This window comes from Andrena cerasifolii, chromosome 15, assembly GCF_050908995.1.
Source record: "Andrena cerasifolii isolate SP2316 chromosome 15, iyAndCera1_principal, whole genome shotgun sequence".
NCBI classification, from domain to species: domain Eukaryota; kingdom Metazoa; phylum Arthropoda; class Insecta; order Hymenoptera; family Andrenidae; genus Andrena; species Andrena cerasifolii.
The window spans coordinates 10,938,906-10,965,865 of NC_135132.1; the positions used below are offsets into that span (position 1 = coordinate 10,938,906).

The following is a 26,960-nucleotide window of genomic DNA, read 5'->3' on the forward strand; positions in this document are numbered from 1 at the left end:
ATGGCTGCCATCTTTAGTTTTCGATGGATGTTTTCCGAAGAGTTCGCGAATCCCCGTATTTATTGTGGTATTTAATAACGTAATTAAATATCGGACAGTGAAATAACGTTGTTCGCGATGTAAAGAGTGTTTTCCCGTCTGTTAATCAAGCTGCCCTGCTGTCAGTTCCGTTGAAAAATGCTTGTGTTTACATCCAAGTTTAAAGTGAGCCTCTGTATTCCTGTCATATTAAGGTAAGCAATGGGCTTTTACGGGTTTTCATAGCGCGAGACGCTCGGGGGACATCGGCCACGTCGACGACTAATAGAAATCCAGCGGAATTGTCGCAGTACGGTAGAGTTTCAACGTCGCAGACTCTGTTCGTATTATGAATCGTTTGTGACGTTCAAACGGGCTTGTGTACTGTTGTTTTCTCCACAAATTGTCATTGGAAACGCACAGCAGCTTGGTGCCCGGTACGTTTTTCACAGTTTCCACGATTTTTCGCGGTGTATCGCAAGTGAATCCAATAGTTCACTTAACCAAAAAAAAAAATTTTTTTCCTCTACTTCGAGAGGGATCGTGATCATTGGGTTTGGAATCGATCTGGAGCTTTCGTTTTGTCGTCGCCGTTGTTGTTGATACATTTTTGCCACCGAACCAACGTCTTCAAAGATATCTGTTAGTTTGCAATTTTCGTTTCCTAGTGGTGGCAACAATGGCTGGTAAAATGGTGAGCTAGTACAGGTCAACCACATCGTACACACACTATTTTAGCTATAAAATTTACGTTGTTGCTAATTTCCATGCTATGTTTAATGCTTTTTTTCCTGTTGCTCTGTGATAGGTTGTCATCTTTTACTTGTCCTTCTTGTGACTGGAGTTTCTCCTTGTACCTTGTCTTCGTTGCAAAGTTGGAGTGTTTTAGTTCTGTTTTAATGGCTCTATATCGAACAAGCTACTTTCAACTTTATTTATGTAGCTGCATTAACATACGAGCATCGATTGTCTTTCCTGTGAGTTGTGACGTTCTTAATGTCGTTTGTGGGAAGAGTACGAGTACCTAGGGCACGAGATGTGGTTGTACCTCATCACCATTTTACTTTGCGCAGAGCCCAGCGATTAGAGTTTACTATCCACTCTGTTCGCAAAATATTTTCACCGTCGCTCGGCGTTCTAGCACCTCGATTATACCTAAAGTGCGAGCAGTGTGGATATGGAAGATGAAATGATAGAAAACAAGCGATCGCACGAGTGAACTCTTAATGTTTCCTTAAGAAACAAATACCTATACTCGACGAACGAACGACGCCGAGCGTAAATTCATTTTCAGAAACATTTTATCCGATATATGACTTATTCTAAGGAAGGTGCAACAATATGCCACTCTCTTCCATCCAGACAACCCGTTCAGTGAGAATACCTAGCACGTTATTCTATGCTCTAACTGTGAAATAGTGGAAAGTTTTCTTCAAAATGTCACCGATGGGAAGGGTTCTACTCCGATTCTGTCTAAAAATCTGTGAAAGTTCGTAGGCTTGCAGCGTAAACAGTCCAATCAGAAGGCTGCACGTACAATCTGTAGAATGAATTAATGCCTTTAACCTAGCTGAGGAAGTTAGCAACGTTAAAGACCATTTCACACGGCGGGAATAGAAAAATCTGCCAGGCGGCGCTGGTTTCTTTCTCCAGTCGCCATATTGCCGGCTCTCTCCCCACCCTCCCCACCTCGCGTTTACTTTCTTGGAGCACCCTTGTTCTCCTTTTTCTTGATCCTTTCGCGATCCCTTCCAATTCTACTCGTATCTCTCCTATTTTCTCTTCCCACCTCCTCCGCCCTCTCCCTACCCCCCTCCCCCTCTCCCACTGTCACGTTGAATTCTCTGTTGCATGTATCTTGCACAGCTTGCATCCAGAAGATCCCAAATTTATCGATTCCCTCGCGACACACTCGTTTCCCGCGTTTCTCGTTCTCAGCGCGCGCTCGACTATACGCTGTTTTCGCGAGGCTCCACTTGGCAATTCGAATGACGTGCGTTTTGGCGCGTTATTCGTTCCCTCCAATCAGGAGCGTGCATATTTCGAATACACATTCCCTAATTGTAGTACAGTAACTACTTACAGTGACGTTAAATTAAAAATTTAAAAACTACTTGGTCGCTAGTTATTTTAAATTTTTCATCCAGGTTAATCAGGAACGGACGTTAAATGTGGGATTAATTATCGAGCAGTTGGTGGAAATCATTGCCTATTTTGTCCACCTTATTAGCTTCATTGTGTCCCCTATGTAAACACTTGGAGCATTCTCCCAATGAAATGTGTAGGTACTAGACTCCAGTTTATACGCTAGTGCTAGATTTATGGTTCATGAACGTCCATCGAGGTTCGAACGACCATAAATCTTGGAAACATAAGTCCACAGCGGTTTCTGTTTGTTAGATCAAGCCACTTCCATGCGAAGTCGCTGGAGGTGCTTGTAAAGTCAAATCTGGGCGCTCGTGACGGGGCACGGGCGCAGATACGGTGCTCGTGGGTGGTTGGTGGTTGGCGGTAACCAGAGGCGTCGCCACCAATTTCCTGGCCACTTACCAATATCAATCGATCGCCATTTCTTAACTTCTGCCTCGTGACAGTTGCACACTAACGAGGAATTCAAGTATCTGAAGATACAGTTAAACTCATTAAGAAAATACCAAAGAAATCTGGTGGATTTTTTAATCTGTATTTCGACATGAAATACCGAGCACGCTGTTTTCACCTATAATATGCTTCTGTTCTTTGTGAATGTGTATTTCTGAGAGATTTGGGGGGTTAAAAAGTTGACGTTGGATTGGAAATTTGGTTGGCGGTACGCCTCTGGTTGGTAGCATTTGCAGACTACGAGGTGAAATCGTATCGACCGCAAGGGAAGTTGGCGCGGAGTGACGGGCTAGCCGCGCCGCGCCGCACGCGCGACACACAGCCGATTCATGGGGGGGAAGCAGAAGGAAACGTTCGAAGGGCATCCGTCGGTTTTTTCCAGAATGTAGTCTCGATCGAGAGTAGCCCCCGTTGTCTATCAATTTCTCTTTACCACGCACTCTTCCCATCTGTACACCGTGACTGAAAAGTAGCGCTGCTACGTTGTATGAGAAATACTCCTCCTTGTGCATTTGTAATATTCGGATGATCGATTAACCCTGTGGATGCGAAGAAATAGGATTAGGGAAGTTTCAAATTGTCAGCGTGGAAATTGCAACGAGGTGAAGAATTTCTCTCGCCAGGTGTATGAGGAGGTCAATCAGTCTTTTTCTCTCTTATGCGCGCATATCGTGCGCGGAACTGGGTCGGCCCGTGTAATCATTTTACCATTGTTCGTTTTATTAGCGCACTGGTAAAGGACCGTAGCACACGGATTTGTTCAGGTTGCTGATCCCAGTCTCCATGTGTCCATTACCATTGGCGTCTACCCTACTGACGTCACCGCGAAAGGTCCAATAGGACGGTGCGTAACACGCGAACTGGTGGCTCGTCGCGAATTCGTATCATCGAAGGATAGCAGCAGACCTCCTCATCTGGCGTTAAACCGTTCGATAACGATGTATTTTCTAATTCGACAGTACGAGTGGCGCAAGGTTTTGCAAAATCCATTTTCATGATTTTTCTACAGGCAAATGTACGCGCTCCGTTGAACTATAAAAAAAAAAAAAAAATTATATTTTTACCATGTATGCATGAACTATTTCGGCATCTTGAAACCGTCAAGGTGGTGTAACCCCCGTAAATCAATCAGAGCTTAATTTAAAATTTTGGAACGATACTTTCGATGCTTCTTAAAAATATGTATGGACGTGAAAGCACGCCAGACAAAGTGTCACTGTCTTCCCCAGGCACTGTAGCACGCAGAGTTGATTCCTTTTCGCCCCAGCCAGGCAAGCGTAGGGCAACCGTTTAGAAGGTATCGCGATCGATTTACCTCCGACTTGATCGTTCCCGTTTATACAAAGCGCATCGTCTAAAGTTACAGCGGTTGAAAGCCACTGGAAAGCCAGCGAGCAACTAAAACCGTGTGTTAATCGATTAGGAAACTGTCCGCCAGAAACTCCTGTACTTTTTCAGATTATGGCGGTGGTAGGTAATCTGCATTGGGAAACACAGGATTCTTTCCAATTGGTAAGATTCATTGTCAGATTTACCGATAGAGCGACGGCGTGTCAAAATTCTTTTGAAATTCGTTTCCTAATCCGTTGGAAATAGCCAGCTGCGCCCGTTTAAATATAGAAGCGCGCGAGATAGCTTAGAGAGGATTTCGATCGGGAATCAGGGGAACGCGCGACGATTTCGCAAGATTTACGCTGCAAAGAACCGATGCATTTCTTCGGGATGACGTCAGAGCGTATTAATGGTACTGGCGGGTTACTATGGGTACGACATACTCGTGAAGCCCGGAGAAACGCGTACCGCGCTCCATGCTTACCGACAGAAACTGCTACAGTAGTATAGAATATTTCGAGGGAGCTGAGCTTTCCAGGCCTCTTTAGGTGTTATAAGAAGAAGAACATGGTTTAAAACGGGTTGTTTAGTAGGGTATGTAATTAATACAGGTCCAAATTGATCCAGGCGTCAACTTCCGTGTCGTCGCTCGAATCGTTCTATCATAAGTCACATAACCTAAAACAGAAAAAATAGATACTTTCGAGATACGTGTACAAGGAGGGGTTGCATGAAAGAGACAGAGAAACGCGCGCTTCTTGGTAACCTTGGGTGTAATAGCGGAGGTGCCCAGTGCTGTATCCTTCGCCGGTCCTTCCGAAACACCCACGTATAACAGAGCCACATTTTCTTCTGATATTGCGGCTGCTCGGTGGATTTTTATCGTTTTTGCAATTTCTTTTCTAGTAAAACACCGAGGCCTTTCAGTAGAAGTAGAAAGATGGAGAGTGGCGCGTCTGTTGCTATTAGATCCTATCGCGATTTTTGTTTTCGATACGGGTACGTTGAACCGCGTACTGAATCTCAGCCACTCGACGTCGCGCCGGTTAGTAGAGAGTGGGATGTCTTCCAATCAGTTTAGCGCGGTTCGGTCTTTCTTCACCGTGCGGTCGCATTCCTAAGTGATTAATCCACGGAACTGCAGCCAGGAGCTGTTCACTGCCGAATGGATCAGCACTCGATTCCTTCCTACTTAGTGTATTCGACACTGCTCGCATAGACCATTAATCCCTACATTATAATTGCAGAAATTTTCCCACTTTTCTCTATTTTAATAGGAATCTTATTTTTAGTCGCCTAGGATGCACTTTGCATATGCATATGTACTCGAATAAGCGTGCAAGTTGCGTTCCACTTGGATAAAAAAATTCAATATCTCCCATGGGGTTCGTAGAAATGCGAAGCCATCGTCGAGTAGTTGGCCGAACGACCGCGATATTGTCCGTAGCGTTGCATATCGACCGCCGCGAAAGTACGAAAAGGGATTACAAAACTGCGCGTGCACTCTGGCAGTCTCGTGACGCTCCCATTCATTTGCATGCACGATCGAGCGGGAGAGGCTCGGAATGGAGTGGTTGTTCTTCGCGCGACAACCATCTTCACGAAGGCCGTTTAAAAATCCCTCGTCGTTCCCTGACCCTTGCATGCATGGCACTCGAAGCCTCTTTCGCCCACAAAATTAATCAAATCCTTTCTAAACACTTCCATTCAGGGAATTCGAAATTCTCAGAAAGTAGAAAAGGTCTCGAGAGAGCCCATAGTAGATTTCATCGTGGAAGCGTATTGCATCGCGGATGAAAAGCTTTCGCACGGTGGTATTGGCGGCGGTCTATCCAGTGCACAGAGTATTGTCTCGTATCTCGGTTCACTTCCACCATAGTTTCTCGTCCGCTTCTACTCCCTCCCTCTTCAGTCCCTCCGCCGCCATAAGCGCAGCGGAGACGGCGCAAAAGTGAGGGGAGGACAGCGCGATACCGGTTATTGGCGGGGACTGGCATATTTCACCGAGTGTCCGGCAATCAGGCCTTTGTATACGCCATGCGGCTTACTGCATGTTATACACGCTCTCTCTCTCTCTCTGTCTCTCTCCCCTCCCCCTCGCAAACTAGGGAACGAGGGAAGGATAGAAGCTATACGTTAATTCAACTGCGTAGAAAACTAGTCGTAGGTATGGTTAGTATTCCTAGGAGATCGCGTTATGGTCCGACTCGCTGCCTTTCCCCTTTAACTCCGTATTCGCGGATACAGGCCACGGAAAAATCAACGAAATTAGCGTCGTTTGCCCGCGTATGAGAGTCAGCATATAGGAATATGGGGGCGATTTAAACCGCGCAACTAGCGAAACGTTACTTAAGCATGCGACGGGGAGATCGATATTATCGTGGAGAAAGGTTCTTTGGACCTGGGTGGTTGTTCGTTTCTATAAAGGGCAGGTAGCGATAAGTTCGATGGAGTTTTTCGAAATTATGTGTCATTCTCGAACTACGTTGAAATGGGATGGCATATCGAGCGAGTGATCTAATTACTCCAGCGTGAACGATCGATCTGTAATTCTGCAGGTGGTCAAGCTGGGAATTTCAAAATTCACTCGATCATCGCTACTTATAGGTACTGTATGTCCGCCTCGCAATCGGGCTCTATCTGCACGGCAATAAGAGTGCGCGCTTAAGCTGCGCACAAGTTTGCTAGCGAGAGCAACACCGTTTTCCTGCAACGAGTCGAGTAGCCCCCGCTGGCGAAGGGGTCAGCGGAAGCGTCAAACAACTCGTTGCAGACGGCATCGACCGGCCCCGTGTAACGATACTCGATTGATAACATTGTAAACAGGACAACACAGGGGGGTCTATAATTTTCGTCATCTAGTCAGCCTGTCCGCCATTTTTATCGTGTACTCAATCAATAAACTTATATACATCCTATGTATTCCACAGCATCTTCAAACACTCCCTAGACATTTTCTATTTTTGCTACCACCTTGATCAGAAGAAACGACATTCAAAATCTCAATGGTGTACAGTGCACGGTATGTCGGACTGCCGTAGCTTCTTTATTGCGCGGAGGTAGATGTGTGGCAACAGGACGGATGAGGGATGGGGGATGGGGGATGGGGAGGAGGTCAGCGTCGAGCGATAATCGTTCGGGAATAATTTTGGTTCGCATCGAATCAATGCAAGGGTCGAGGTACGCCAAGTAGGTCGCCACAAATCCCATTGCTGCCAACGCGACAAACCAGGCTGCGCGGTCGCGCACCGTTGTACAGTCAGCTCGTTTGATTCTGATCACCTCCTCCGCACATATGCGACCCACTTCACACGATTCACACTCATTTGCTCAACATTTCTACAATATTTCCTCGATATAGTTTAGACCAGCGATTTCGAACCCGTGAAAGTGCATTTGTCCAGAGGAAAAACGATCAGAGCCAGAGAAAGTACTTTTTGGATAAACTTGGGATCGGTTTTGCCCTGGACTTTTCATCTTTTAGTCAGAATCAAGTGCGCTGGCTGTGCCCGGCGCGCCGAAGCTCATTAATCCCTGGCCAACTTCGGTCAGGACTCGGTTCCATGGCGACAGCTGTCGCGCTTAAACCAGCCAATTGATGTTTTCCCCGCCGAGCACGCGGAATACTAATAATTCTCTTTTGCATATAGAAATGACGTCACTCCGCTATGTATTCACCTTTTTTGCGCGCACCGTGCACGCGCTTGCGCAGAAGCCGACCTCTGACCTTCTCCCTTCTTCCATTCAGCTCTGCGCGGCATCCTCCGTAGAGGATGCCAGAACATTCCTCTCGTAGCACAGAATACAAGCTTCAAAAACTAAAATTCTGCCAATTATCTGCCTCTGGAAATTAATAGTCGTTCGCGGCAGGAACGTACAATTCACTACTTCGTAATTGCTTCGATTAGAACAGTTGTACATGCAGTTTCTGGTAAAAAAAAAAATGGTTATCGATGTGGATTCTAAGAAATTACAGAGCATGACGCACCTAAGCGATATATTCCTCGTCTTTTTCTAGAATCATTAAACGTTCCTTTACTTCATATGAAGATACGAAGTGGACTTAAGTGGTGGGCCGAATATTCTATAGCGTCGGAAGATTTCGCGGAACGTTTCGTTTATTGGCCTGTTAGCGTTGCCGCGCGCAACTATTGCAACGAGGTTATATTTAGTCGCGGGAATATAGTTTGTTTCTGTTATAAGGTGTACACTTGGCAGTTTCCCTGATTCCTCGCCATCTGAAATAATACACGTGATAGTGGTTCTCATCTACCAAGTAACCTTCGATACGCTGGTAGTTTTTTTTCTTTCCAGGGAAAGTGTGGAAAAAAGACTGTTAAATGGGCGGGGCACGCGAAGGCAGAGTGCATAACCTCGGTTAACACACGATGAAAGTGGAATCTCTGCCATTGGCGTTTTGACAGTCCCGACACTCCCGACAACATCATTACGGTGCAACCAGCCACGTGACGGTGTTACAGTTGTGTAATAGATAGCTTTCCTCGAAACGACGCGACGCGACGCGACGCGACGCGACGGGTTGACGAGTCGTAATCCATTGATTATCGACGCGCGCAATTAGTCGATAACTAGCTTAACAACGCGAGCCGTAACACCGTTGGACGATAAAAGCGAATTCCCACTGCACTAGATTCCTTCCTCACCTTTTCCATAAAAATTGAAGATAGAATAATTACCATAGAATGAATCGTTTGCAGTTGAGGAAGATACTTCTAATGGGTAACGAACGAGACAAGACATCTATCGTGTCAAATGGTAACTGAATTTTCTAGAGACGGACAGTTATCAACGGAAGGTTGGCTCAGTAAATCAATTATAGGGAACCATATGTGCCAACAAGTACCATAGTTTCGTTGCAATTTTAGTTGTGTAAATAAATCAGTTCACGGGAACATTAACAGAGATAATTGCTTTCCCGTGTTCCGTTAATCGTTGATGCACGCAGAGTGTACAGCTGCGTGATCCAGTCGAGGGATTAATCCTTATCTCACCGACAATTCTCCAATTTGTTCCGATGTTTGCTCGGTATGTGGCTGATTATTCGAAACTGTTTGAAAATATGGCTTTCTCTTTTTAATTTTCTTGTGTGACGGGTATTGTAATTAGGCAGCAAGATTATTGTTTATGAAGAGCCACGCGAATTTGTTGATAAAAGCTGCTTTCATCTTTCCATACCACGTACAACGGGTGATGGTTTTCAATAGCAGCGGCACGTGCCAGAGAACAATGAATGCAGTGGAAAAGGCTGTCCGCGCATCGAACCAACTAAATAATTCCTATTTACGCGCTGGTCACGTGATTGTGACTCTTAGTCTTGCTCAGGTTTCTTGGCGCTTTTTGTGTTTTATTCGACGAGCGTTAATCGTGGACTGCGAGGTGCAGAAAAGAATTTGGTTGAAAGAGTTGGATTGTTTTAATTTCGGGGAGGTATTTAAAGGACTAAAAGAGCCGGAGAAGAATAAACGTGGTGTAGGTATTTGTGGGATTGCAAGTCGATCTTATTGATATGGAGACTTTGTGCTCGAGGTTGCGAAATAAAAGCAGCGATTACGCTTGAACTGCTTCAAGTTATCGCATAGGAGCAAGAGACAACGGACAACATCCGATGGGACAGTGGAATCATTATTATGCAGAGCGCAGCCTTGGCTTTCTGTTTATCGTTATTGTCTCAGCTGATTTGCGTCCACGATCTTCTTTGTAACAATCGCGTACGAATTTAAAAGTCGCCACTCGATTTCCACCTTTCTTTTACATCGCAAATGTGGCTCGACTATTTACCCGCATTTTTTCCGCTTATCTATTAGAAAGATCGATTCTATTTCATTCCAGAATAAAAACTACTTATAAACAACGTTTTTGTGCAACAGATAGTATTATTTAAATACAGGTTAGCTTCAGAGTTGTGTTGCTTGCGGCGCGTGCATGCAGAGAGCGCCACTAACGATAGTCAGTGCGCACTTGGGTGGCTCATATTTACTCTTCAAGTTTTTTTTTTCAAGATAGTTCCAAATAATACAAAAAAAATCCCCCGGGCCCTTGAAAATTTAAATAATTATTTAACAGCTCAAAAAATCGATTTTGTATAATATCCTCCAACTTATTGATTACATAAAAAAAATGTGTCAAACACAAGTTGTAGATCCAGAGAAGGAGCATCTTATTTGTTATTCGGCTTCCAAAAAAAAGTGCGAAAAACTAAACAGAAAACATTTATATTCTTCAAATTTTGAAAGTTTAAATTTTTAATTTTTATTTTCGAGGGATAATTTTTTTAAACATTTAAGGCGGAGCATGTACCGAGATATGTCAAAGAGATAAAAAAAAAATCCCTTATTTTCAGTGTTTGATATGTCATGAATGTTTACTGAAAATTAGGGACAGAATTTCGTAAAAATATCGAAGACATAGACATTAGAAGTGAAGTATGCTCATTGGTGACAGAGACGTAACAGCATTAACCTTTAGAGTTAAAAATAAAAAATAGACATTTCTTTTAGTCTTCATAAATAAGAAATTCCGTGGAATTTATATTTAAATAATCAGAACCGTTGGCCCGAATTTTAATATCCTTATAAGTTATCATCGTTTACTTAATGTTTTACTAACAGTTACTTGACTTGAAATTTCTTATAATAAGGTCAATGGTGCAGCGGTTTTTGTAGATCGTCTACCAGAAGGCGGCACTATGTACTTGGCACTCACAATGAATGCGAGCGGAGATACTTTTGAGTTTTTCTTTGGATCCTGTCAGAAGATAATTAGTGATTAATTAGACTGATTATCGGTGACAGAGATCGTGCAATTAAGCGTGTTCCACTTGCAATTCTACTTTGATCTTCGATCTGAATCAATATTATCATGCATCATCGAGCCGGTTCTGTGGTGGTGATATATTCGAATTATGCTTTCAGTATTACTACCTTTAAGTATCCCTAATTGAATACTTAAAGTTTTAAATCCCCCGTTTTTTCCATCGACGGCTGTGGTGACTGATTATTTATCAGGGCTCAGGGAATTATGAACCCAACCGGTTTAAGATTTATGAGAGATAAGATTGGAAGGCATGATGATGATGATCAGTGTTGGCACGATAATCGACTGTCCTCTGATTGTAAAGGTAGCGAGCTGCAACGCCCGTTCTAGATCGATTGCCTTGAATATTGCAGTATTACGTCATGAACGCTGAATAATTAATAATTCTTAGGGGCTAGGTACCTTAGGTGCGTCTGCGATTAATAAGATAATCCAAGATGAACGAGGCAGGCAATTAATCCCGTTGATCCCCTCATTATCTGTTACAGCCTATGGTTCAGGACCCTCAAATAGCGGAATCGAAGAGGACGGTACCATCCCGCAAAGGTGCCGAGCGAGGATAGCCATTCGATCCTAACTCGCTCGTGTTTCCAGCCGGCGTGATCGAAAGGCCTCCAAAACGTCGACCCCGTCGGTGATCAAGTTATCGGGGGGTGGAACAGGTGGGGGTGGGGAGCAACTGTCCCCAGGGCCTGGCCCACCTCCCCCGGTGTCCCCAGCCGAGCGTGGCGATGCAAGCAAGAGCAACGAGGCAGCCATCGCCGCGAATAAATTCGTCGATGGATATCCTCGGGCCCCCGAGGCCACCATGAGCTTCGTGCTGCAGCTGGGCACGGTGGAGACGCCTCTGGAGAAGAAGAATGGTAGCCAGCAGTCTAGCACGTTGCTCCAGGAGACGTCCAGCGCTGTGCTGGTCGGGGGCGAGGATCCTGCCAGATCACAGATCCTCCAGTGTCTGGAAAGCACGTCGGAGATCCCCACAGGTCACGTCATCTCCTTTCCCACCGTCAAGTCGGTCAGCGTCACCTATCCAGTGGCTAAAGCTGCCAGGGAGGTGCAGAGGATCGCTGGTTCCCAAACCAACACCACCCAGGTGCTGGCCACCCGAGTGATCTCTCAAAAATTGCCATCCAGTGGCCACGTGGCTCATGCGCCAGTCAACTCTCAGTCCTCGCCATCCCCTGGGAACGGTGTGGCACATGTGTATCCCCTGCAGCATGTTGCGCAGAGTAAACAGCAGGCCAGGGGCCAGGTGGTGGGCTGCGAAGGCAAGCAACAGGGGCTGCATCAGAAGCTGCAGCCAGTATCCTCGCAGCAGAAGGTGATCAGCGCTGCCACCTCTATACCTAATATCCAGAGGATACACGTCAAGGCACAGAATCTTGTTGCACAGGGCCAGACGGTGAACCTGCAGAAGGTGAAGGCCGTGACTAACACTGGCCAGGGTGTCACCGTACAAAGGAACTCTGTGCCCAGGATACAGACCGTGCAGAAGGCTCAGGTGACTTCTGCGGGTACTCAGGTTGCTCAGTTTGCAGTTAACCAAGTGGCGAACAATGCCAGTGTGCAGAGGGGTCAGCAGGGAGCGAACTCTACGCTACAGAAGGCACAGGGGAATGTTGCAGCTATGCAGAAGGTGGCACAGGTGTACAATAGTCAGAAGGTATCATCGCAGATAGTGAGTGGCCATCCAAATCACAAGACGCAACACCAACAGATCATCGGTAACCAGCAGCAGGGATTACAGAAGTTGCAGGTAAGGATTGTAAATCGCGAGAATTACCTTTCAATTTTTACCGATAATTCGATAAATTACGTATAGCAATATAGCGCATCTATGCGTTCATTAATTCCATCGACATGTACCACGTTATCAGTGAAAAAACACTTAAATTACTAATGAAGACGAAACCCGAAGTATCTCATGAAGAGCCAATTCTGATCAAAAAAGAAAACTAAAAATCTGAATCAAGTCATTAAAAAAATGCACATATTTTCAAGTAGAAAAACTAAGCGTATGATTTCTTAATGCCTGCCCGGCCAACAAGTGTAGAATCTGAAAGCGTGGGTGGATTATTTTGTAGAAAAATTGTGTCGCGATCAAGAGACCAAAGTTTAAACGAATTATGTTTCTTACGTGCTTATTTGTTAAAAAAAATTGTTAAATAAAAAATATTTAATTACGTATGTAAATTAAGATTCTTTTCATTGTTTTCGTGGTGACGATCCATATTAATAAGTATTGTCAGTAGTTATACAAATATATCTATTTTGTGTTATATCATTTTATATTTTATGTTCGGAATAGTTTTATTTACATATATTTCTTTATAATGCTCGATTATAGTTCAAAAAAAGTTTTTTTATAATGTTTAGTCTTATATTTTCAATACCCTAAAAAATACCGGTAAACCGGTTTGGATTTAAAATTTTACCGAATTACCGGTAATCGAAAAAGTCGGTGAATTTTGCAATCCCTAGTTACAGGGCCAACAGCAATTGAAGGGCCTGCCCGTATCCAGGCAGCAGCAGTCGGCGACCGCGGTGAACAACGTCCAGAAGCCTAGCAACAATTCTGTAGCTGGTATACAGAAGGCGCAGGGTCTAGGGCAGGTTCAGGCTCAAGCTCAGGCTCAGGCACAGCAACAATCGGCGCAGATACAGAAGCACGCGCAGCAGCAGGTCCAGTCATCGCAGCACCAGCGGTCCCAGCCACAGACCGCCCTGCAGAAGTCCCAGACGGTGGTCGCGGTTAATTCCAGTAGAGTGCAATCGTTAACAAGTGTCTGCAAGAGTAACAGCGTTCCAAACATCAACAAGATGCAGCAGACCGCCAATCTGCTCGCTGTGGGCAAACAGCAAGTAATACAATCACCCCAGCCGCAGCAGTTACATGTACAGAACACATCTCAGCTGCAGCAACAGCTGCTCCAGCAAACCTCGCAGTCCCAAACACAGCAGCAGATCACTCCTAAGCAGCAGCAGACGAATCCGACTCAGCAGGCGCAGAGGAGTCACGGTATTACCAACGTTCATCAGAAGGTCACAGCAATCGCCACTGTAGCAAACAGTCAGCGTGCCCAGGTGGTCAACTCGAAGGCGCAACAGCAGCAGATGGTAATGAGAGTGGGAGTGTCCAAGGGCCAGGCGCAAGGATTGCAACAGGGGAGCCTGAAGACCGTCCCCCAGAAGACGAGTAATACTGCGAAGACACCAAACTCGCAGAACGTTGTGCAACAGACTCTGCACAGGAATGCTAACCCGCAGCCCGTCAAGATAATACAGCAGCAGCAGCAGCAGCAGCAGCAGCAGCAGAATGCGATAGGGCCTCAGGCCACTCAGAAGCAGCCAGGATGTGTGAAAACCATCCCCCCGCAGAAATCGGCACAGAGGAACCATACGCAGAAAGTAGCTGGTATAAAGACATCCTTGAATACGAATGTGACGGCGGTAAAGAGTCAGGGACCTACTGTGTCTACGCAGAAGGCAAACATCAAGACCTTGATACCCCAACAGACCGTAGCGCCGAACATGCTGATGCATAAGAGTCAGCCCATTAAGATACAGCAACAGCAAACTCTGCAACAGAAGCAGTTGATCATGACATCGTCCCAGTTTCCCCAGCAGATCAGACAGCAGTCTGGCCAAATAAAAACTCTGTTGCCCGTGACTAGCATGGAACCTCGCAAGGATGTTGAGAGCAAGTTAGTATCCCTTGAAGTGCTATTCAATTTCCTTTCGTTGCTTTAACGTCCTCCCATAAGTACGTAGCTGTGTGCACAGTTGAGCATTAGTTTTCATCGTGTAAGATTGCTGTCACTTCCAAGGGAAGATCCCGAACCCGAAAATTCAAAAAATTCTGAAACTTCATGGATATGTAGGGAATTTCCTCCTGATTACAACGCATTTTTTTAACTGCCCAAATTCACTCTAAGAGGGTGAAATTAACCCCCGAAGATTCGGCTATTTTTCGATTTTATTTTGTAACACGCAATCTGTAAGATAAAGAAAAAAAGTTCCAATACAATATGAGCCACCCTAGTATACATATAAATTATATTACTTTCTTACTACGTGTCATGTATTATTTCCTAATATATGTTAGAAGAACATTGCTCGTCGTGCAGCTTGGGGTACGTTACAATGGAATCCAAAAGTTCTTCGATTGTCGAGGAACACAGTTCCGCAATAAAACCAAAGTTGAAATTGTACGGAAAAATATGGATTATGCTGTTTCATAATTATTTAAATATCCAGTTCAGATTTCACGTGAAAAAGGGAATTTTAGAAAACATTAATATTTTTGTTTATAACATTTTTTCTAATTGTTTAAACAATTGATAAAACTTTTACAATTTGATAGATCTAATTAAAAGAAGTAACTTTTGTCTTGAAACTTTTTGTCTATCTCTTACAGATTGCGTGTTACAAAATAAAATCGGAAAATAGCCGAATCTTCAGGGGTTAATTTCGCCCCCTACATATCCACAAAGTTTCAGAATTTTTTGAATATTCGGATTCGGGATCTTCCCTTGTTAGTAGTTCGGATTAGAAAATTGAAGTCTATGTGCGTAGCTAAGAATGTTGCTTCACATCTGAGTGCATTAATAACCGAGTAACTGGAATGTTATATTTCTAGAATCGAACCTGAATTGCGCGTACCTAAAGAGGATGAACATCAACAAGCCGCCCCAAAATCTCCAATTAGAAGAATGCCCCTTCCTTACGAGGTAAAGCTTACTGTAGGCACACGTGTATCGAGATTATGCGCAGACTCTTGGAAGAGCATTGCTATTGTCTCTGTCGTTGCAAAGTTAGTCATGTTTCCCTTCAACTATTCCTTCTTTGTTATAGTGTCTCCAGTTTGTCCTACAAGATCACAACTACGGTGCACCACCACCACGAACACCTCCACCTCCATCGCCACCACCTCATCCCAAGCAGCAGCCTATCAATGGAGCTGGAAGTTCCACCGTAGCTTCTCAGCATCCTTACATTTACGGGCAAGGTAGTTGCAATTTATGACACAGAGATAAAAGACAAGTGTATCGCAGCACGCAAGGTGCTATATTCTTGATCTGGTTATTAATTACAGTTGTAAGTGGCACCAATGTGGAGGATGATGCAGCCAGCGCAATAAGTAGCGAGCCAGGCAGGGAAGCAGAGCCAGAAGGCGAGGAGACTGAAACTGCTCCTGAAGGAGAGGGTGATGACGAAGACAGTGTTACTAGGTGCATATGGTAAGTACTTGCAACTACATCCACACGTTCAGTTGATAAATATTATAACTAAATACTAAAATGTTCAAATTTTATTTCCAGTGACTTTGAACATGACGATGGTTACATGATCTGTTGTGACCGTTGTCTGTAAGTACCGCAAACCCTTTCAACTCTCAAGAAGAGATCACAGCCACGCGGTCTATATTTTAACACTTTAATACCATAGTAAAATTCGAGGTTTATCTCTCCTCTGTGACCTCTTCTTACTACATTAAACTATGCTCTTACAATTAATACACAATATCCACACCAGAGTTTGGCAACACGTCGACTGCATGGGCATAGACCGTTCCAACATTCCTGACGAGTATCTCTGCGAGATCTGTCGGCCCCGACGGGTCGACAGGCAAAGGGCTCGGGCCCTGCAGATGCGCAAGCGCGAGGAACTCTTGAACTCGGATACCTCCTCCGACACGTCATCCACTAGCTCAGCGGACACGGACGTCGGTGTAAACGCTGTACCAAAGAAACGACCGCTGCAGCAACAACAGCAGCAACAACAGCAGCAGCAGCAACAGCAACAGCAACACCATCAACCACAGCAGCAGCAGCATCAACAGCAGCAGCAGCAGCAGCAACAACAGCAGCAGCAGCAACAGCAGCAGCAGCAGCAGCAACAGCAGCAGCAGCAGCAGCAGGTCCCACGACGGAAGTCCGACCCGCCGCCGCAAGTAAGACGACTGAACAACAATAACAATAACAATAATAATGTCGCGAAACGGCAGAGGAGAGATTCTCATCCAAGACAATCCAGCGTTGTACGTAAGAAAGAGGCGACGAAACGGGGCCCAGGTAAGCGTAAAGTGAAACGTCGAATGAGCCTCGAAGACAAGGAAGAGGAGTCCCAAGACTCTTGGTGTTCGAACGTCGCGCCACTAAGACAGTGGATCGAAAGATATGAAGAGGCAGTGACGAATCACTATAGCCCGGAACTCAGGGCAAGGATATCGTCAATTAAAGTGAATGGGACGCATAGTGATCTCAGACAAAGCAACATGAATGTGATTGCCACTGGAAAGTGCAGGCTTAACGTACACAGTAATAGCGTCAGGGTGAGTGTAACTATTTCCCAATATTTCCGCTTGATGATAATTAATAGAGATGTTTAAATAGTTTGAAAATACAAGTTGAGCTAAACTCAGGTGAAATCGTTTGGACCAGTTTAATTTAATTATTTACTTGGCTCGGTTCGAACAAAAAACGAGGTTCACTCCATTTGAATTTCAAGTAGCGTCAAATGGGGTAATTTTGACCACAACAGTAGATTTTAAAACAAATTCCTCTAGCACCTGTTGTAGAACAAAGTGATTTGGATAACTTTAATTGCCTACCTCAGAGTAATAAGCACAAGAGGAAGTTGTTTTAAAAGCAATTTTTGTGGTCTAGGGTACACCGTTCGAACGGTACTTGAATATCAAGTCACTCAAGTACATAGACAGCTCTAATAATTAAGAGAAGCTCTATGAAATCTCTAACGTTATCACTATCACTATCTATTGCAGTTCCTAGTGGCAACCATGTACCTTCCACCAAACACACCAGTGGTCGAGCTGAGAGGGAAGTACATGTTAAGCACTCAGCATAGACCGTCTAATCCCCAAGGGAGGCAGCACACTCAGAGGCCAGGGCCGTTTGTATTCTTCTATCGGTTACCACGCGACGGTACGGAGGTCTGCGTGGACACGAGAACGTACGGGAACGACGCCAGATTCGTTAGACGTAGTTGTAAGCCGAACGCAGAGGTGAAGCACTGTATAGAGAAGGGGACGTTGCATTTGTACATTGTGACCACCACCGCAATCGAGAAGAACGCGGAGATCACTATCAGGCACGAGCAGCACGACCTTCTGCTGTCACCTAACCCAAATGGTCCCATTGTGCCCATCGTCTGCGCGTGTAACAATCCAAGAGAGTGCCAGGTCGCACCAGTGAGTCAGTTGAGCAGACGGGGGAGTAATGGGGCGCTGGCTGAGAACGCTGAGTGAGTTTCTTGAAATCTAGCCTATAGAAATGAGGGACCTATTGGAAAAAGTGGCGTTTTTTCCCTTCTTATTATTGAAAAATATTGATTTGCTACTTCTCCTCAAACCTGCATGTTCCTGTGTTCCGCTGGGTATGTAATATTTTTTTTTCTATTCAGTGGCCGAGAAAGGAGGCGGAGGGGTAGAAGAAACACAGTATGCGAGGACAGCGATTCCTCGATAGTGGTTGCTAGTACCAGCGTCGCCACGCCTGTCCAACCACCCTCGACGACAGTATCGGCGGTGTCAGTACCGCCTAAAAGAACTGTCACCACCACCGTGGCGGCTATAACTCGACAGACTCCTAAGGAGGAGGTAGCAGCTACCCCTACGGTTCAACAGCCATTAACGTCACCAGGATTGAGTCTGCCAACGGCGTCAGAGAGCAAGAAGGACAAGAAGAAGATGACCAGGGAGGAGAGGAAGATGGAGGCTATCATGAAAGCATTTGAAAGGCTGGAAAAGGCTGAGCAGAGGAAGCAGGAGGTCCAGGCGCGGAACGCGCAGAGGAAGGAGTCTGGGGGAACACACAGCGACAACGAGGACAATCAAAGTGTTTCCATGCAGTCGAAGCAGAAGCAGCAGAACTCGGACAGACCTCTTAGGCGGAAGAGAAGGAAAGGTCGAGCCAGGACCACCAGCACGTCCCAGTCACAGGGTAGTAGTCGAAGGACGAGGCTGAATTCCGCGGATTCGGATCTTTCCTCTGGAGAAGAGAGCACCTCCATGCAGTCACCGCCTCTGTTAACCCAGAGCCACTCTCAGAACAGAGACGCACCGTATTCGGCTCAGTTACAGTTACACACTCCTGCTAAGAACGCTAGTGATAATGCAACCGCAGGGTCGGCACATCAAGGGATCCCAACAGCCGCTGGTTTATTGTTAGCTCTAGCTAATTCTAATGCACCAGGACCTAGCTCGCCACCTCTGCAGCAGCCTACTCCGGTGAAGAGTCCAATCTGCGACAGTGGAGCTAGCAGTAGCTCCCAGAGCTCCACTCCATCCACTCCTCTGTCGTCAGCTTGTTTACTGGTTGCAGCAGCTGTTGGCCCCCTGGCGCCTGGCTTCAAGTTTCCGAAGACCAAGAAGGTGCTGATGAATGAGTGGCTGAAGGAGTCGCCTGATCCACCTCAAGCTAACGTACCCCAGGTGTCCCCGTTACCAGCCCTGCCGCCATCAGCACCCTTGCCCAACTCGGTGAACCCACTCTGCAGGTCCACGGAACTCGCTTTGCCAACCGACTCGCCCGCAGAGTTCCTGTCGCAGAGCTACGCGGCAAAAAGCCTGGCTACCCTGGTGCAGGCGGCTAATTCTGTCTCTGGGATCTGTGACTCTCCTCCTCAGCGAAAACAGGTGGTTCCTGGGAGCACTGTCTGCCCTGTGTCAACTGGTTCTGCCAAAAAGAGATGGCTGAGGCAGGCCATTTCTGAGGAGTGTGACTCGCCAAACAGTAGGCCCGAAAGCCCACCAGCTAGTGAAATGGTAGCACCACCCAAGAAGAGGAGGATAGCTAGGGAAAGCTTGTCGTCAGATAACTACACTCCACCTACAACGCCAACGATGCTGATCCCCGAGTCTGCGTCTAATACCAGGTCCCTGTGCCCAGCTGAAGTATGTTTCTACTTTCATTACTGTTTGTAGGATGCAATTGACCTTTCGACGAGTGTTTGATTCTCTTCTTTCTTCTAGGATGATTACATCGAACACCTGCACTCGCCGTTGATAGAGCAGAACGATGACCGACACGTGGAGATAGAATCTGTGAAGCAGGCCGTGAATACCAGCCTTGAGCATGTGAACGTGGACGAGGCTGTAACGCAGAATCTGTCTATAGAGATTCCTCAGATTTGCCATCTGAAAACTCTGAACGATGAAAAGCCTATGGAAATGTCGGTAATGAAGGAGGAAGCCATCGGGTTGAAGGAGGAAGTCAAGGAGGAAATGGAGTGTGATACGTCCGTACTTCTGGACTCGAAGCCCTACGCGAAGGATGAGTTAGCAGCTGTGAAAGAAGAGATAGTAGATGAGCAGAGGGAGAAGATGAAAAAGGAGGAGCAGCTAGAGGTTGAGGTGGAGGTGGAGAAGGGTACAGTGGAGATTGTGGATCAGCACGAAGGAGACACAGAGATGGAGGATCTCAGTTCCCCGATCGGTACCATAGAGTCTGACGCGATCCTGAAGCAAAGGGTGGCTGAAATGAGGCTAGAATTCGGTGGAGGGATGGCCGAGATGGAGGACGACAGGTCAGATGATGAAAGGAAATCTGACAGCCCAAAATGCGAGGCCAAGTCCGACGACAACATGTCCATCGACGAGTTCGACGTGGAGGCGCAGATGAAGAAGATCACAGGTGATGATGGGGACGATTACAAGGAGAAAGTAGACACTAGCTCCGAGAAGGACAAGAGCATGGATGGAATAGAAGGTCTGATGGAGAGCTCCAAGGAGGATTCAGAATCAGAGGACAAGGAGATGGATGACTTGAAGTACGAGCAATCGTTCAAGCCCTTCAGCATGGACCACGAGGAGAGGTTGTTCAAGGAGTTCATGAGCAAGCCAGAAGACGACGACGTCGCGGAGGATTCTACGAAAGAAGCTGAGCAGGGCGAGGAGTTTCAAAAGGCAGAGCAACCATCCGCCTTCGTGGCCTCGGAGGAGGAGTCTATATTCGAGTCAGCGTCTTCCAACATGGACACAGAGTCGATAGCAGAGCCTCCAAAGATATTCCATTCCATTCCACCGCTCAGCGAGCGTATCCGCAAGAAAACAGAGGTGAATAACTCCTCCAAGAGCCAGCTGAACTTCGAAGCAGCGATAATCGAGTCCACCATCGACATCGACATTGACCTCGATTCCGTGGATGGTTCCAAAAACGGTGAACAGAAGTCTATGCTCTCCACAGCTTTAAGAGAGCTACTAGAAGCTAAACTGGACGACCTGACGCCAGAGGAAGTAAAGGAAGACACCACCGACGACAACAGTACACCTTACACGGAGCCAAAGTCGGAGACTTCGGAACAGAATATGGAGATTCAAGAGACTGTTATCAGAACGGCTTTGCAGGAGGTTCACAGTGACGAGGCTACCGCAAAGGAAGATGAAGCTGTGCCTAAGGAAGTGAAGCGACTCAAGGATCCCAGAACCGTTGTCCCTAACAACATGCCTGCACCAGCGTTCAAACCTGAAGCTACTGCCCCGGTTAAGAGAAAGGTTAGAGCGTGGAGCGTGATAGTGTTCCCTCTGTTCAATGAAATTCAATGAGATTCAATGACATACTTTGGAGTATCTTGTTGGATTGGAAACACTTTGTTTGCAGGTTATCTGAGAAGGACTTTGTTAATTAATTGAAGCTGCGTCCGTACTTTCAGTTGTCCATATCAGAGTACCGGAAGCGAAAGCAACAGTCGTCGGGGACGCCTCCAGAGCCTGAACCATCGAACGACGCTTCCTCAGGGGACAAGGGAGGGGCTAGGGGTAGATCGGATAGCGCTAGCAGCGGCACGTCGTCGCTCAGCTCCGACGAGGAAGGTTCCAAAATATCGCTCTCCCTTGATCTACCTGGTCTTACCACGTTACCGCTCTTCACCAACGCGGAGAGCGAGGAAAAGAAAGGTAACGATCACTGTCTTTGGACGTCAAGGAAATAGGGGGAGGCAGTTGGCTTGCATATAAGGGTGTGCCATCGTTCAGATGACCCTTGAATGACCTTGAGACGATCTTCACTTCTACTTCACGCCTCCATCTTTATAGTAGACATTATTTTTTTGCAATACTGAAAGTAGAAGACATATTCCAGGTGAATAAGATAGGTGGGACACCCTGTACACAGGGAACGGAGTGGCATCGTGTCTGATTCAAGTTCTGTGGTCCATTCAGGTGGCGAGGAGGGGACTATCGGCTGGTCGGCCGCGCCCACTTTGGTCGAACGTCAACGGGAGAACCTCACGGAGAGATTGAAACGGGAGTTCGGATTGTTTCTCAGCGATGACGAGGAGGAGAGGGCTCGAAAGCACGGTAAACACTCGTATTCGATCCACTACAGCCTACACTTACAGGAGGGGACAATGTGATCTTCTTTTAAATACATTGCTATACAGAGGCTTACTGGTAATGAGAATAATTAAGCTGATCAGGTTACACTGCCCCCTCCCGCCAGCCTGTGCATCTATGGTCTGATTTCTTGTATCACGCATTCTAAACCCTACAAATTGCAGGTCTAACAGCGGAGGCGATATTAAAAGCGCGCAAGGCCTCCCCACCACATCCCTCAGCCTCCAGCACTCCACCAGGCTACCCTCTGCCGCAGTTACCCCCTCAACCCTACATCCCTCCCCCAGGATCCGCATCCATCCACTATCCCCAGTTCCAGGCCAAGTCCTGCCCCGTTCAGTATCCAAATTTCACGGTATCACAGAACGCCCCACAACCGACCTACGCTAACCCTGCGCCCCAGCCGACTACCACCAAACAGCCACAGCAGTTCCTGGTCCCCCAGGCGTCGTCTCAGGCACCGCCAGGCTCGAACCCTTATCCGCCTCAGTTCATTCCACCGTCCACCACCACGGTGGCCATCTCCAAGTACTCGTCAGCGACCCCACCACCTGGGAACCAGATGTACGCCGCTGCCAGTGGCTCCCAGAAGCAATTCTACAATCATCCAGCGCCGAGATCTTAACCCGCATAAAACGGTAGCGCTGTTTTCTTGTTGAAAAGGTTCAATTCCATTAGGTTAAATTGTGTGAGTGTGTGACGGTGTCTCAATAGGAACGTGAAAGGGGACTCACGATCTCTTTGAATTCACGTCGCCCCGTGTGTCGCGTTTAAAGGGTATTTAGATTATTAAAGAGGTCGATCCTCGCGGGCAGCGATGGTAAACGAGAAGAGAGGAGATCGCTGGTCACCAGGTGCTAACCGTTCCGACTATGGAGGCACGTTGCGCGATTATCGTTTACTGTGGCATCGCTAATGAAGAAGACGCCCTCGGTGGAATCCGCGTGGCCTAACAAGTGATAGCTTAAGTATTCAGCAGGGACGAGCATTTTAGACGACTTGTTTGGCATCTAAGCGCAACGGCCCAGAAGTGCATCTTACCACGTGCACTTTTTATATGTGTGATCGGTGAAACGGTGCCCTAAAACTGTTTATACATAGCATTAGTCCAATTTCGATGAAATTATAAGTAGGTATCGATGTCGACTCAAGTCGATGACCCCGTGGTACGTGTCGGGTTGAGTCGGTGTCTATACATATATTATACATATATGTATACACGTTACACAAACAATGCACACTGCATTATCCGATCTTTCTGTAAATACCATTTGCATATACGCATAATAGTAACTATCTATTTAATCTTATTGTTAGTTAAGAATCAGTTGCAGTGGAAACTGAAGGAGCCTTGGACCACTGTGCTTCCTTTGCTACCTCTCCCCCTTACATTCAGTTCTTCAAATCACAATTTTTATAATCTTTCAGTGGCTCGATTCGAACGATCAACGCAAGGGTCAGCACAGTGGGCCAACTTTCCTTTTCAAGCTCGTCACTTGGGCTTTTTCGATTCCATCGTGATGACGATCATCGAATACCAATGGAAGAACTCTGGCCTGTTTAGGGTAGACTGTTGTACAACGCGAAGTTTCGGTGGCCCTAGACTGAGAAACGAAACGAAATTAAATGAAACGAAACATTGTCCCCCCGTGAAAGTCTGAGAACCTTTAAAGCTCGTTTAACTTCTGAAATTCTCTTTTTTTACTATTTTCTCTCTCTCTCTCTCTCTCTCTCTCTCTCTCTCTCTCTCTCCCCCCCCCCCATCTCCGTTATTATTTTTATTTCTTTTTTAATTTTCTTTTGTTTCTTTTCTTGGATTTTATTATCACTATCATTACTACTATCACTAGTTGTGACCTCAAGAGATGATGAGGTCGAAATTTTTATTTGATCCGCGCGAGTCTTGAAACTTAACACTCATTCAAGTACAAAAGAAATTCGTTTTAAGAGAGATAGTATAGAGAAATTGTATTAAGAGAGACTGGTGGTAGTGATTGCAATGACTTGGGTACCAGGTAAAACGTTCGTATGCTATTTTATGTAAAGAGAGAAAAAATATAATTGGAGTAGGCGAATACAGTAGATTTGCTCGCTCTTTATTCTCTTGGGGTCGTTCTTAAATATTCCAAGTACACGCTATTCGATTATTTATTGCGCTACTAGTGGTGTAAATTTGTTTTCTTTATTTCCTTTTCTTTTCATCCTCATTTCTTCTTTTTTTTCTTATTTTTTTAGTCCGGTGATTCGATAGTTTCGCTCGAAACGAAGGAACGAGAATGTAAATGGATACATTTTTTGGATAGTGGATGTTCGACCCAGTGTAACGCGTACGGTGTAATTTAAACGGTGTACAAAGTTTCGTAAGTTCCCGCGCATTTTTCGTCGTATGTACATATTATTATTATTAACCGCGTTGATTGATTATTGTTTACACTTCTTAGGGAGAGCTGGCTTGGCGCTTGTATATTTCGCAGCTTTTAAGCTCACGGTTTTTGTAAATTGTAAACGAAAACACACAACGAACTATTTTTTTCTCTGGAGACGAATGGGAAACCTTTCCCCAGGCACTACGCTGATGGGAAATAGTTTGGGGACCGTGGATTTTGGCAATTGTCACCCGAGTTTCTGTAATTTCTGGCTAGATGTATCTGTTGTATGGGTGGTCACAGTATGTATAACCTATGTTGATGTATGCTCTTGCTACTCGTGGCTCGTAAAACTATATATTGTAAGTTAAACAGTGATACGATGCATAGTATGTTGGAAGATAAAAGTGTTGAGTATTAGAAGGAAAGGCACATTTTTCAAAATTGCATGTGATTTTTATGAAACTGTATTTACTTTTACTAAGTGCAGCGTTTATTAGTAAGCGTATACATCCACTGGGGTTTATACTTTGATTGTGATATATGCGGGAAGGAAGCAGTACAAGCGGCAAAAGTACAGTGAGTTTATTTGGACACTTTCATTTGGTTTAAGAGCCAATAGTACAATACAGTTAATCAGAAAAAGAGTGTCGTACAAGCGATCGTCAAATCAAACGCGCAAAGCGAAAAGCAACAAATTAATTTATAACTCTTACAATGTTGGAGGGAATGTAATGTATAAAGAATCAGAAAGAACTCTTTGAGGTACTAGTAAGGGACGTTCGGCACCCCGGAAATTCAGAAAAATATGAAACTCGGTGTACAACTAGAGTCGTTCATCCCTAACGCAACCCTATTTTTTGTTGGTGCCATAATGCAATTTTTGCGGGTGAAATTATATATATATATATAAGATTACATTAAAGTTATTAATCATAACATTATAGCAGTTTTCAATAATTAAAATTTCATTAATAATTTTCGGTACGTACTGTCTTGCTTAAATAATTGAAAGCTGTCTGAACTTTATAAAAATAATAATTTAAATATGACTTTAAGAAACCATTTTATTAATGGAAACTGGTAAAATGGACTTGAAAATCGGTATATACAGGTTTTATTTGTTTGCCAAAAAAATACAACACATAAATTATTGATATATATGAAATGAGATTATCCAGAGGTATTTCAGCATATATTTACAAAATACAAAAACCTAATTTTAAGGGTTGGTGGTGGGGGTAACTTGAAAAATATGGATTTTTCGAAAATTATTTTTACACAGCTTTGCAGATATAAGAAACCGATGTACCTTCTATTTAAACTTCTTTTCGATATCTCTCACCGTTCTCAATATATCACCCCCAAAAATTTCATTATAGCACCAACAAAAATAGAGTAGTTGCGTTACGGATGAACTACTCTACTTGCACACGGAGTTTCATAATTTTCTGAATTTCCGGGTTGCCGAACGTCCCTTGTGAAAGATACAACAGGCAGAGGCAAAAATATTTTCTATTACAGAACGATTTTACAATTTAGATTTTGATTGTAAAGGGGCGATAACATTATCTCGAGCAAATGAGGAGTAGACGTAAACAGCTATAGTTCCTCGAAGAGTCTCGGCACGCCAGTAAATCACTGCGTTTATCATCTCTTACGCTTTTGTTTGACGATCTTTCAGTTAAATCCGAGAAGAACTTTCCGATCAACTAATGGTCATTAAAGTTTTAGAGCGCTTAGAGAGTCAATGTTACACCGTTCTGACTACGTTTTAAATTCGAGAAACTTTTTAAGCGTTTAATATCAAAGTATCTAGAGATCTGTGATTAGAGAATAAGACGTAAATGGGAAATGAAAGAGTAAATTTGGGTGGTATTTATGTACTTGTGAAAGAATTTTACAGATTTCCTTGGGGTGTGTATGTTGTAATGGATCTCATTGGTAAACAGTATAATGTGAATGCATAAGGAACGCTCACAACACAACCTCCCCCCGCCCCCGCCCTTTTGCCGCCTTGTTTGTATTGCGTTTGTTTGGCTGCTTATATGAAACTAGAGAGAGAGCGAACTGGGAGGACGCAAGGATATTTTTGGCATTTGGTATTCCTTTGTATACTTTAGCCAATATTTTGTAATAAACGTGTATATTAGTGTAAGCTATTCTGAGATGGCACCCCCTTTGGGTGGTGGTAACGTTGGATAGGGGTGTACAGATTACGTTCCACCATCAGAGTGCAACCTGTGAAACTTGTAAATATTTTTGTAAGATAAATTTAAGTATCGACATCTCCTTTGAGATCTTGTACCTTCTTTGAAATCCTTGATAGATAAAAGAGAACTCGGAGAAGGAGAGAATGAAGAGAAAAGAACGGTAATACAATTGCTTTTTGTGGCTACTACAAGTTCAGCTTACACACACACACACACACACACATCATACATATAATTATTCGT

At 45.0% G+C, this 26,960-nt stretch overlaps 1 protein-coding gene and 1 long non-coding RNA gene across 10 annotated transcripts; one reads left to right on the top strand and one right to left on the bottom strand.

Annotated features, from left to right (window-relative positions):
- The first annotated feature begins 3 nt into the window (after positions 1–3).
- Positions 4–26,802, top strand: Upset (SET domain-containing protein upSET). 9 transcript variants are annotated; one of them, XR_013087302.1, is made up of 16 exons: positions 6–233; positions 11,274–12,541; positions 13,267–14,489; positions 15,425–15,515; positions 15,640–15,793; positions 15,881–16,025; positions 16,107–16,154; positions 16,321–17,119; positions 17,570–18,048; positions 18,208–19,699; positions 19,778–21,298; positions 21,457–21,700; positions 21,965–22,102; positions 22,303–22,776; positions 24,374–24,498; positions 24,580–26,802. XR_013087302.1 is itself a non-coding variant. In XM_076828564.1 (15 exons), exons 2-14 carry the CDS (start codon positions 11,594–11,596, stop codon positions 22,761–22,763), a joined length of 7,743 nt encoding a protein of 2,580 aa, XP_076684679.1. In that variant the 5' UTR covers positions 6–233; positions 11,274–11,593; the 3' UTR covers positions 22,764–22,776; positions 23,567–26,802. The 9 variants fall into 9 exon arrangements, 6 of the variants coding, with proteins under 6 accessions (XP_076684683.1, XP_076684682.1, XP_076684679.1 ...); XR_013087301.1 differs by having other exon boundaries at positions 22,303–24,498; XM_076828564.1 differs by having other exon boundaries at positions 23,567–26,802.
- On the bottom strand, positions 2,522–5,981 carry LOC143377397 (uncharacterized). The gene is made up of 3 exons (XR_013087310.1): positions 4,718–5,981; positions 4,436–4,629; positions 2,522–3,158 (listed from the first exon to the last, which is right to left on the bottom strand). It is a non-coding gene; the product is annotated as an uncharacterized LOC143377397 (long non-coding RNA).
- Positions 26,803–26,960: the final 158 nt, after the last annotated feature.